The 12,381-nt window shown below is 44.0% G+C and overlaps 1 protein-coding gene across 3 annotated transcripts in view; it reads left to right on the forward strand.

The window, feature by feature from the left end:
* Positions 1–12,381, forward strand: part of MMS22L (MMS22 like, DNA repair protein) — a 206,780-nt gene that overhangs the window by 55,941 nt on the left and 138,458 nt on the right. For all 3 annotated transcript variants that reach the window (XM_019520182.1, XM_019520183.1, XM_019520184.1), the window contains exon 10: positions 1,347–1,529. In XM_019520182.1, the coding sequence (XP_019375727.1) occupies positions 1,347–1,529 (183 nt within the window). The remainder of the gene's footprint in view (positions 1–1,346; positions 1,530–12,381) is intronic.

Genomic DNA, 12,381 nt, shown 5'->3' on the forward strand with positions numbered 1-12,381 from the left:
CCCAGCCTTCTCTTGTGGAGGCGGAACAGGTTCAGATCCCTGAGCCTCTCCTTGTAGGGCCTGCCCTGCTGCCCCTGATCAAGTTTTGCCTGCCTCCTTAAGAGGTTTAAGCAGGCTGTGGAGCTGCCGGCAGGTGCGGCTAGGCCCAATTAGGCAGTTGCATGACCGCTAGGGTGCCACATGATTGGATGAAGGCTGGGCAGACAGGGTATAAGCCCAGGCCCTAGAAGCAGAGCTGTCAGTTACATGAAGGGAGCCAATGGAGCAGCATCACAGCCTGAGGTGAGCATCTCCCAGAATACCTGGAGGTCAGGGTAGGACCTATAAGGATGGAAGAAGTTCCTGGTCCTGGGTAACACCCGAAGGGCTGCATGGAGTAGGGCAGAATGAGTGAGACCCAGTGAAGGGTGGAATGGGTAAGGCCCAGGAGTGGGTTGAGTGATTGAGGCCCTGCAAAGGGCAGAGTGTTAGATGCCCAGCAAGGGGCAGAGTTCAACGCAGCAACGGCAGGAGTTGTCCGCTGTTTAGATGCCGTTTGTGAGGCATGGGACATGGTATACGGGTGGTTCGGAGCTGTGTACTTGGCCCACTACACCAGGGCTGCAATTATGGCAACCTCCCACATTTAACAACCATTATGGTAACATCAAAGGTGAGGCAGGATAGACTGCCCTAGGCAGGGGGCAAGCCAATGACGTGAGTGGCTTGAGGGTGGAGCTTGTAGTTACCCCCTTGTCACAGTGTGACTGTGCTATCCTCTCTTATGGGATCTGTCCCTAGCTATTACTATTTCATATTGTTAATCATATGCTGTATGAAGCTGCAGGTAAGTTATATTTAAAAATGCTCATCCATTTTATATTGTCAGTGTAATATAAGCTGCTTAAACCTTTACTTTTTTTTTAAACTTATTCATAAACTTGTTGGCAGGCCAACTTCAATGCACACTCGTGTAAGCTATCGCTGTTTTATTCATTCTTTCTAGAAGATACTAATTCCTTTACACCCATATTCCATGTGGTCTTGAAATTAACCCACAAAACAAAGATTATGCTGTCCCTTGGCCATCGAGGATCATACTTTTATTGCATTTGTTTTTTATTTTTCTTTAAAGAATAAAATCTAAAATGGCTCAAGGTTTTATCTGGTGTCACTAAATTTTGTTGTTCGTAGTTATTTACAAAATGACAATCACTTGTTTGTTGTTCCTTGCAAAATTAAAACAGCATTAATAAATCAACAAGACACTATGGCATGAGGAATATATATTAATATGGTTTTTTGTTACTGTTTTACTACCATGAAGCATCATTTAATACAACCCCGAATTGCTTTTCTGTTCTCAGAAGACTTTCTGGAGCTTGATGAATAAACTTCTAAATAATCTTCTTGAAAGATCCAGTAGTACAGAAGAGAGGCTTGGTTTTGAGTCACTTCAGTGCAAAGATCCATTAAGTTTTAGCTGGTGGATTATTACTCATCTGGCATCACTTTACCAGTTTGACCGTAATGGGTATCTAGAGGAAAAGGTAAGCTTGCTCTTTCTGAATATGCTAATATTTTAATTTGTTAATAATTTATTTAATCTTCTAATTTTGAGTAGGTTTTGACTGCGGTGATTGCAAGATGGTGGTGATTATCCCCGTGGAATTTTTTTGTCTGTGTTTAGAAAGGTTTTTTATTTTTGTGGGTTTTTTTAAAAAAGGTTGTGCATTTAAGTTTATACTGTGCAGTGTTTACTATCTGTTTATTCCATGAGCAGTAAGTATTATATGCAAAACATGTTCAGTAGGTAACCTAAGTAGGGAAACCAGAAATCCTACTAGTTAGCATATATACTTAATGTTGTAGCATAATGTTTTAAGATAGTCTGCCTGTGGCATTGCTGCTTTGTTGAGTTCACTGTTTTTAGCAACTGAACATATTAGACTATCCGTGTTGGACTTTGTCTTCACGTAGGTTTACTGTTTTTCAGATGAGGTATGTACAGCTAGTGCTTCTGGTTTACACTTGTTAATGCCACTGTGGTGTTTTGGCTACATTCCTGGCTGGCATAACACATTCTGTCTACATAATATTTCTGGCATTTTCAGTTGCATGTATTTTTTGTTTAATTTCTGATTCTAGACTGTTATGGATGGATGTGTACTGTTAAATAAATGCTATACTGAGGGTATTTTTAGTGGTGGGTCGTGTGATTTATGTATTTTTTTTCTATATATAGTTTATCCTGTATGTAAGTCAATCTTGCATTTTCAGGTTCAATTTTAGGGAAAACTTTTTTTTTTCTATAAATATAAGTTAATAACTACAGATAAAGACTTTGAACTGCTATTGCCTTTATGAAACCCTAGGAAAATCAAAGAACCAAGAAAAGGACCCAGAGTTAAATGTACTAAAAATACTAAAATAAAAACTGCACTGAAAAGAAAAAATATGAATTAGTATTTGCATTGCATTCCCAAAAATACTACAAATACAAAAGTCAAAGCTATAGGAAGTCCAGTTATATATTGACCTTGCATAAGTTGGCTGTCATATTTCTGGCTTTTTTGGTGGAGAAAAAAAGTAGAGTCCTAGTTAGAAAAATCTAGTCTAGGTGTGGCTGGCAGTATTGCTTGTTGTTAGAATGGGTAATGCCAAGCAACTTCAAGTTTTTTCCCCCCCCCAAATAATTACACCATATTAAAATACGTGCTTCACCAAACACTCTGAATTGTTTCAGGGGGAAAATGTACATTGTTTTACTGTGTTCAAAAAATATTCTGGCAACCTTTTCTCTGCCTCTTTTGCTCCCATTTTTGGAGATAGGGGTTTGAAATTTCTCAGGATGAATGTGAAGGTATGTGTAAAAATGTTGTCTTTTTCCTGTCTAAGTGAAAATGTGTTTTATATTATATACTCTATTCACTGAATATTTAAACCATTCTTGGTGCACAACTGAAATCCTGATCTCTTCTCTCCCAGGTGGATGGATGTCTAGATTACTAGGTTACAGTGTTGTGCCTCTTTTTTCTCTGAGGCCTAATGAATCTTGAATTCTTTTATTTTTTGTATAGTGTGGTACAGCTTTACCAGGAAGAGTAAAGAGTGTTTTTTCTCTCAGCCTATCCTACACCTTGGTGGGCAGGGTACTGTTTTGGGAGGTAGAAGATGTGGGTTTCAGTGTCACCAGGCACATGAGGGCCCAGTGCCTATGTCTCTCACTCACCAATTTTTATAGCCACGTTGTGTAAAAGTAGGGCACTGCTGCTGCTAGCTCTAGTTTCAGAAGGATGGCTATCACCAAGTAACTCCAAAAAGGCTTCCAAGTTGCGAGTCCCAGCCTGATAGTTGCCTTCCTACAGTCCAGAATTAGGTCCCTAAGATGCAAAAGGGGTAGAATTTATGAGGTTCCACTCTTTTTAATCTTAATATGTTGGCTTGATTAGCATGCTGGCTGTTGTGAATCCTAGTCTCGTGTGTCTAATTCTCCCCATGAATTGTAACCCACCATATATACCTAATGTATGGCCAGGGATTCCAGTTACAGAGCCAGGCACCTTAGGTGTGGCACTGCTCGCTGTTGGCTCAGCTAAGTCCTTTTATGGATCTAGGTCTATATGTCTGTTATGGATCCAGGTTGAGCTATAGCTTTTTACCCTGTCTTCAGTTTTTTCTAGTGTGCATCCTTTTAAGTGACAGGCCTATATCTGTCCCTCTCTTGGGATGGAACCCCACGATTTACCCTACTTTAGACTGAATCTCCAGTTTACAGAAGCCCCCATGTCACCTACCATGTGTCTGCAGCAAGTCCAACTTATTGTTGGTCCAAGTTCCTGTGACAAACTGTAGTCAGTATGAAAATGCAGTGATACAGAATCATAGAAAATTAGGGTTGGAAGGGACCTAAGGAGGTCATCTAGTCCAAACGCCTGCTCAGAACAGGACTACCCCCAACTAGATCATTCCAGCCAGGGTTTTGTCAAGCCAGGCATTTAGCAACCTCCACAGATGGCAATTCCACAACCTCTTTGGGTAGCCTGTTTCAGTCTAGCTCCATCCTCTTTTGAACCACCCTTCAGGTAGTTAAAGGTTGCTATCAAATACCCACTCAGTCTTCTCTTCTTTAGACTAAACAAGCCCAGTTCCTTGAGTCTCTCCTTAAGTCATGTTCCCTAGCTCCCTAACCATTTTCACTGCGCTGCACTGGACTCCCTCCAATTTGTCCACATCCTTTCTGTAGTGGGGGGCCCAAAACTGGACACAGTACTCCAGATGTGGCCTCACCAGTGCAGAATAGAGGGTAATAATTACTGCCCTCAGTCTGCTGGCAATGCTCCTACTAATGCAATCTAGTATACTGTTTAGCCTTCTTGGCTCATATCCACTTGGTTATCCACTGTAACCCCCAGGTCCTTTTCTGCAGAGCTGCTGCTTAGCCAGTTGGTCCCAAGCCTGTAGTAGTGCATGGAATTCTTCTGTCCGAAGTGCAGGACTTTGCATTTGACCTTATTGAACCTCATGAGATTTGTTTTGGCTCAGTCCTGCAATTTGTAGGGGTGCATCGATAAAGATGTTCTTGGCTGATACCAATGGCCGATTATTAACTAGCCATATTGGTTGATACCGATCCGATAGCTGATTTACAGGAATGCAGCCTGACACCTTGGGAGAACAGCATCTGGCCAGTAAGTCTATGTAGGGGGGGAAGGGTCAGGGGGGAGGGATAGGGCATGGTGGGGGCAGATCAAGGCTCCCATGGTGAGGGAGGGAGTGGGGCAGGGGCAGGGCGCTGCCCAGTGAGGACAGTAAATGCAATCCTGGGAGTGGGACTGAGCACAGCCCCAGCCCAGCCCCCTCACTGGGAAGAGACTGGCACAGCGCCTGGCCCTGAGACCTCAGTGGACAGCCTGCCCTCACCCCGTACACAACTCTAGGGAGAGTGGGGGGAAGCGCATGCCCCCCATGCTTCCCCTGGGGGGTTCATGCAGCAGCGGGGAGCTGCCCCCCTCCCCACCCGCACACGGCTCCGGATGAGCAGCCTGCAGCTCTGTCCTGCTCCCAGGGTCACATTCACCACCCTGGCTGGGCAGTGCCTTCCCCTACCCCACTCCTTCCCTCACCGTGGCGGCCTCAATCTGCCCCCCACCTCCCCTATCAGAATTGGGGCCTGTAATCCAGAAACCTCTGCTAGTTGCCTGGAGAAAGCTTCATCTACCTCATCCTCCTGGTCTGGTAGTCTGTAGAAGATCCCCACCATGACACCACACTTGTTGCTTTCCCCTCTAACCTTAACCCAGAGACTCTCAACAGGCCTATCTCCAGCTTCTACTGGCGCTCTGAGCAGTCATATGGCTCTTTTACATACAGTGCAACTCCTCCTCTTCTCCCTTGCTTGTCTTTCCTGAACAGTTTGTATTCATCTATGACAGTACTCTGGTCATGTAAGCTATCCCACCAAGTCTCTCTTATTCCATGTCATAGTTCCTTGACTGTGTAAGGACTTCCAATTCTTCCTGCTTGGTTCCCAGGCTCTGTGTGTTCGTGTACAGACAATATGGAACAAAACAAAACAAAATATAAGAACATAGCAGGCCTGGAAAGGGTTAAATACCAAAAGTTTTATATTTTTATTATCTTCCTTAAATCTTAGTTCCTCTTTGCACACTTTTTTTTTTTTTTTGCTTTTCGTTATACCTCCTCCTACTTGTGTTGTCACCCTACAAAGTACCTGCACGCCCTACAGCTTTGTCTTCTATTTGACTTTCAGACAATGTCTCTCCTAAGAGGCAATCTGTTTATCCATTTCAAAGCTCTTGTTGGTTCAGAGCCTGATAAATGCAGCTTCGGTATCATGCTAATAGAATGTGAGACAGGCTTCACTGTGTTGTGCAACTTAGTCACTGTGCCACTGGCCTCCTGGGTGACCTTGAATAAGTCATTTTATATTTTCAGGCCTCAGTTTCCCCAGTCATAAAGTGGGGATAATGATATTGATCCACTTTGTAATGTGCTTTGAGATCTGTTGAAGAAAAGCACTGGGTAAGAGTGTATTAGTATTATTGTCCCTTAAGTAGTAGTCACTGATTTAGTTAATTGTCTGCTTTCTTGAGGGGTAAGCCACAAGATTAAGTTAACACTTAGTGTTAGATACATGATATTAATCTAATAGATGGAGCTACATGCAGTATTTATGAAAAAACAAAAATCATCTATCAATCTTTACATTGGTCCTGAAATTAAAAGCAATATCACAAGGCATAGCCAGAGGGAGCCTGAAATAAATTTTCTTAGGCATTTTCGAGTTTGGCATTTCCTAACTTTTCAGTTCTTGAATTTCCAACCATAATAATATTTCTTACAAAGTTTTTGTGTGTGTTCTACTGTGTGTATGCATATGAATAAGTTTTTCCATAATAAAAGTAATAGGTTAATTTAACACATTTACTAAATCATGTCAGTTGAGTGGAAGTCTCAAGGAAAATGTTAACACAACTTAAAGACTTTAAGGGCATGGGTATACTGTTAACTTGCCATGTCAGGTAGCATCATGCTTAAAATTCTCGTCCTGATTCCTGGACCAGAAGCAGTGTAGCTATACTTGAAAGGTGCTCTTTGTGGGCTAATTAATTGTGCCTCTGAGCTTTCTAAGTCCCAGCCCACTGCCTTAGTCGAGGAACCATCTTGTGTGTTTTCATTTAGATGTTCCCAGTCTTCTTTGACTTCAAAATGTTGTCTTTTTTGTTGGATCATATTTACCTGAATTTGGCTGTAAGCTTGTCCAGGTATTTTGCCGTTTACATAACTACTAATATGCTTTGTTTGCTTGTGAAGTTCAGTGACTAATAACAACACCTAATCACAAGTCACTGGATGTCAGTTTAAGACTGATGGTAGTTGGTGGTAACTTCTCATTTTTTAATTACTACCTTGAATGTTCCTTGAATGTAAAGGGCCAAGATGATCCCTGACATATGCTTGCTGAGGCAATGGCATTGCATCAGTAATGAATTAAGCCCAATTTTGTTCTTTAATAGATAGCAGTGTTGGATGACTTTATAACACTTTGTCTCTTACTGAACTGTCATTTGAGGTAGGAGGGTGATGTCTAGTAATGATGGTTATTTGTATGCTCTTTAGCAAAAACTGCCTCTAGTCCTGTGTCATCTGTGGAAGAATTTCAGTTTTTTAACGTGGAGTGCTTTGGCCTTGAGGTTAATATGAAAGCTTTTAAAATTCTAAATAGGCTTCAGACTTGGCTCTTTTTTTTTCTTTGGCTCTCATATGTTAGTCATTTCATAAATGTTGATTTAAACTGGAAAATTGTTCCCAGTTCTTATGGTAACCATATAAGGATATATCTAGTCTCCATTTCGAAGAGCGAAGCAGGATGCACAGTACGTATCTGTTTTGTATTCTCCCTAACCCAAATACAGACCACACTATATTATACTGAAGAGCACTATTCATACATTTAAAAACCAAATAGGGCTTAAAAAGAGAAGTCGCCACTTCTGAACATTGCAGGGGTCAATCTTAAGACAGCCATGGGCTAGGGATATATAACCAGAATTACTTGGGGGCTAGAGCTTCTTGCCTTTGAATTATAGGAAATGATTACTGTGTGAGATATGCAAAGAGTGACTTCCAGCTGAGAAGCTTAGCATGGCTCTGCCAGGTGAGCCAGAGTTACTTTTCCATACCTTCAAAGTTGCTACCTATGAACACAGTGGGTTTCTGTTCAAGCTTTGGCTTTAGGAGCGTGTGCAAAATGCAAATGATTAAATGGTAGGGATGGCAACGGCATCCAGTTATGTAGTGAATGTAGCTGGGATTTGGGTGAGAGGAGTTCTCAAAAGTATAGTGAAGATCAAGAGCAACAGAAGAAATATGGTAAGTCACGCTCCCTCTCTAAGTAACCAGTGCTCATATATACTCTCCAGGTCAATTGAAACTCAAATTCAATCAGAGTTTTGCTTTTGACTTCCACAGGAGTACTGATTTCATCCTAGATCATCTGAAGCACAGTGGAAGGCACCTGATGCCTGTTTCCCCCTCTTTCTCCTCCACTGTTTCTGTTGAGATCATGGCCACATGGGAACCCTGATCTATCACTGATGCTGCTAAGTAAGGTGGTGGTTAATAAAATGGCAGTCATCTTCAACCTCATTCAGGATGCAGCTACTGATCCTACATACATCACTGAGACCTGGTTGAACAAGAACTCTGGGCTGGTGGTTGCCAAATGTTTTGTCCACAGAATTGTCCAGCATGGTGTGTGTCCACCTTGTGCATGAAGCTGAGGATAGACTGGATTCTTCTGTTGCACAGTTGATTTTCTTGACTGAACTAGCTGAGTTGGTCGTGGAGGTGGTGTTGAGGATGCCCAGACTTAATGTCTTGGTGAACTTCAACATTCACATTGAGGCTGGAGCAGGAATTCATGGACTCCATGCCAACCATGGGTCTATTTCAGGTAGTAACTGCCCAACCCATGAAACAGGATGTCTGCTAGACCTAATGTTTTGCATCTGCTTAGGGAGAGGAGCTCCAGTTATCAGAGATGTTGTCAAGAAGTCTCTGTCATGGTCCAGGCATTGCCTCCTAAAGGTGAAGGCCTCTGTCACCCCTGTTAAGCTGATGGATCAGCTAGGTTGGTCCACCCTGGAGACTTATGGATCCAGTGGATTCCAGAACTTTTTGGGGGACATCACCACTGAGGTTGGTGCTGTTCAGTGGATGGCCTGGTTCATCTATGGAATAGTACACTGAACTCAGCCATAGACAAATTAGCCCCAAGATGACCTACTTGCTTCCTTTTTGCTTACCATGTCTTGCTATCTTATAGCTTTCTGGCCCTTTCCCAGAGTTAAGTTGCTGCTTTGAGTTCTTAACCCTCTGGAATGTGTGCTCTGTTGATGAGGGTTTTGATCCCCATCCTGTGTAGAACTGAGCTTAAAGCCTTCCTTACTTGGTTGGCCAAACGATACCCAAAGATGCTTTTTCCTCATTCTCATCCCATCTCTTGTGAGCAGTCCTTCTCCCAAGAAGGGGAGTTGTGGTAGATCTTTCTTAAAGGGCTGTGGCATGGCAGTGGTAAAGAAGCTTCTATTTTCCACTGGCATTACATCTACAAAGTTTCCAGTAGCAGTGTTCCAGGTGGTGGATGGCATGTTTAATCCAGATTGTCACACTGCCTGGAAACACAGTCTACTTCACTCTGCTGTGACAAGTTTGCTACCTACTCTGGAGACAAAATTGGCCATATTTGGCACATCTTGTGGACCACCACTTTACAGTAAAGTGAGAGTTTGGGTTGAGGAAGCCATGTTTTGTTCTGTTTTTATATGGATTATTTTACATTGCTATCATCCACTGATGCAGAGGAGAGATGAGGGTGACCAGCTGTGAATTGGACCCTTTCCCACCCTGGCTTGTCCCAGCTGTGGCAGACGGGGTCATGGCTGGCAGGAGTTGTAAATGCCTTCCTTCAGGAGAGCAGGGAACTAAATGCTCTTAAGTCTGCATTGTCTGTCCTCTGTTCAAGAAATCTTCACCTCCTGCAGACTTCCCATCCAGTTGTCAACTTGTCTCCAACATTTTTGTGAAAGTTAATTTGCACAGGTGGATAGCAGGCATATCTGGATGCCATCGGTTTCCTGGGCTCTTGTCAGTCTGTTTTTTGTCCTGGATATAGTATGGAGACTGAAATTGTGGCGTTGGTCAATGATCTGCATCTGGTGATTGATAGGGGATTGTGCTTTGCTTCATCTTTCAGTGGCCACGAGGCATGGATGTGAACTGATGCATATTTGTGAGACAACTCTAAATTGCTTCCACTCTTTCCTAGCTGGGTGAGATTGTGTGGAGATTTTGGAGTGAAATAACATTAGTATACCGATAGGGATGCACTGATAAAGATTTTCTTGGCTGATACTGATAGCTGGTGATTAACCAACCATGTCTGCCAATGCCAGTCCAATAACCAATTATTTAGTAATAGCACAAGGCTTTTTAAACTACTGACATAAACCTTTTTGTTTGTTTGTTTTGCATTTCGCTCTACACACCCCCACACGCACCCCCACACACACCCCTCCTGCCTGCTCCAGCCCTTGATGAGGAAGGCAGTGACTGCCTTATTCCCATGCAAGTTGCCTCCCTTGCTCACGGCTCCTACCCACAGCCCTGCTCCCCATGCAGCCCATGCTATCAGCCTGGCCGGGCAGGGGTCAGGAGGACCCTTGTACAGATAGCAGTGCTGGGTACATTTGGAGTCCCAGAGCACACAGCTACCTCAATGTTGGTGAGCCCCATGCAGCTGAGTTCCTGCAGTCGTCAAGGAAAAGCTGCTTTTACAAAGGTGCCTGGCGAAGCAGAATGTCCCTCGTGAGGCACCTTACCATGCCCGCGCACAGCCCAACATCTCCGTGGCAGCCCTGACACTCATGCCTCTGCTGCACACGCAGTGTTGCCATGGCAGTGGCAGCAGTAAGAGCCAGTAACGGTCCCTTTGTTGAGCCTTGTGACTGCTCCCTGGTGCCCCCTCCCCCTCCCACTGCTTGCCTGGGATGGGATCAGGCTGGGTAGCATGTCATGTGGACTGGACTAGGCTCATCAGGGTGTTACAGGCACATGGCCATAATTTTCAGCTACAGCGACCAAAAAGAGCCATTAGCCAATAACATAATTTGTCCTTTTATCAGTGCTGCTTTGATAGCTAACAGATATATTGGTGCACCACTATAAACTGCTGATAGTCTCTTTTGACCCTGTCCTTTCTCAGTGCATTCTTAGTCCTTTCCCAGTGCCTGGCTGCAGGTGGGAACAGGATACAGGTGGGTTAACTGAAATTGAATCCAAACAAGAGGAGATTATGGTAGGCAGACCACTTGACTCAGTGGGGATTGGGACTCTTATCTTAGGGGTTCAGTCTGCCCTTGTTACTCAGGTTTGCAGCCTTGGGATCCTCCGGGATCCTCTGCTGGTGGCTGTGACTAGAAGTGCCTTTCACCAACTCCGTCTGGTTAAAAGGCTGTAACTCTTACTTTCAGACTCTGATCTGGCCACCACCATCTGTGCCTTGTGATGGGGATGGGTCGCCAAGACCACAACTCCATTGCTCCACAGGTTGCACTGGTTTCCAGTAGCTCTCTGGATGCAATTCAAGATGCATATAGGGGCCTATGTACCTGTCTCCTTTATGCTTTCTCTTCTGCAAGATCAGCTGAGAACAACATTCAGCAAATACCATCAGTGTGTCAAGGAATCCATTTCTAAGCACTTGGAGGAGAAGGTGATTAGGAAGGGTCAGCATGGATTCACCAAGAGCAAGTCATGCCTGACCAACCTAATTGCCTTCTATGATGAGATGACTGGCCCTGTAGCTGCAGGGAGACAAGTGGATGTGGTATAACTTGATTTTCATCAAGGTTTTTGATATGGTCTCCCACAACATTCTCCCAGGCAAGCTAAGGAAGTACAGGCTGGATGAATGGACTGTAAGGTAGATATAAAACTGGCTGGAGCATTGGGCTCAGAGGGTAGTAATCAATGATTTGATGTCTAGTTGGCAGCTGACATCAAGTGGAGTGCCCCAGGGGTCGGTCTTGGGGCCGGTTTTGTTCAATGACTTCATCAGCGACCTGGAAGGTGGCATAGAGTGCACCCTCAGCAAGTCTGCAGATGACACCAAGCTGGGGGGAGTAGTAGATGCGCTGGAGTGTAGGGTTGGGATTTGGAGAGACCTACACATATTGGAAGAATGGACCAAAAGAAATCTCATGCAATTCAACAAGGACAAGTGGACTGTCCTGCACTTAGTACAGAACAGTCCCATGCACCAGCACAGGCTGGGGGCTGACTGGCTGGGCAGCAGGTCTGCAGAAAAAGACCTGCGGATTAGTGGACAGTAAGCTTCAATATGAGCCAATATGATCTTGTTACTAAGAAAGCTAGCAACACGTTGGGGTGCATTGGTAGGAGTGTTGCCAGTAGGTCAAGGGAAGTGATTATTCTCCATTTAGCACTGGTGAGGTCACATCTGGAGTAGTGTGTTCAGTGTTGGGCCTCCCGCTGCAGAAAGGATTTAGACAAATATGAGACAGTCTAGCGGAGGGCAACAAAAATAGTTAGGGGGCTGAGGGACATGTCTTCTGAGGGAACTGGGCTTATTTAGTCTAGAGAAGAGAAGACTGAGGGAATTTAATAGCAGCCTTCAACTTCCTGAAGGGAGATTCAAAAGAGGATGGAGCTAGACTGTTCTCAGTGGTGGCAGATGACAGAACGAGGAGCAATGGTTTCAAGTTGCAGCAAGGGAAGTTTAGGTTAGATGTTAGGAAAAACCTCTCTCACTAGCAAGGTAATAAAGCACTGGAACAGAGAGGTTGTGGAATCTCC

This window comes from Gavialis gangeticus, unplaced genomic scaffold, assembly GCF_001723915.1.
Source record: "Gavialis gangeticus isolate Ggan-Ray unplaced genomic scaffold, GavGan_comp1, whole genome shotgun sequence".
Taxonomy (NCBI): Eukaryota; Metazoa; Chordata; order Crocodylia; family Gavialidae; genus Gavialis; species Gavialis gangeticus.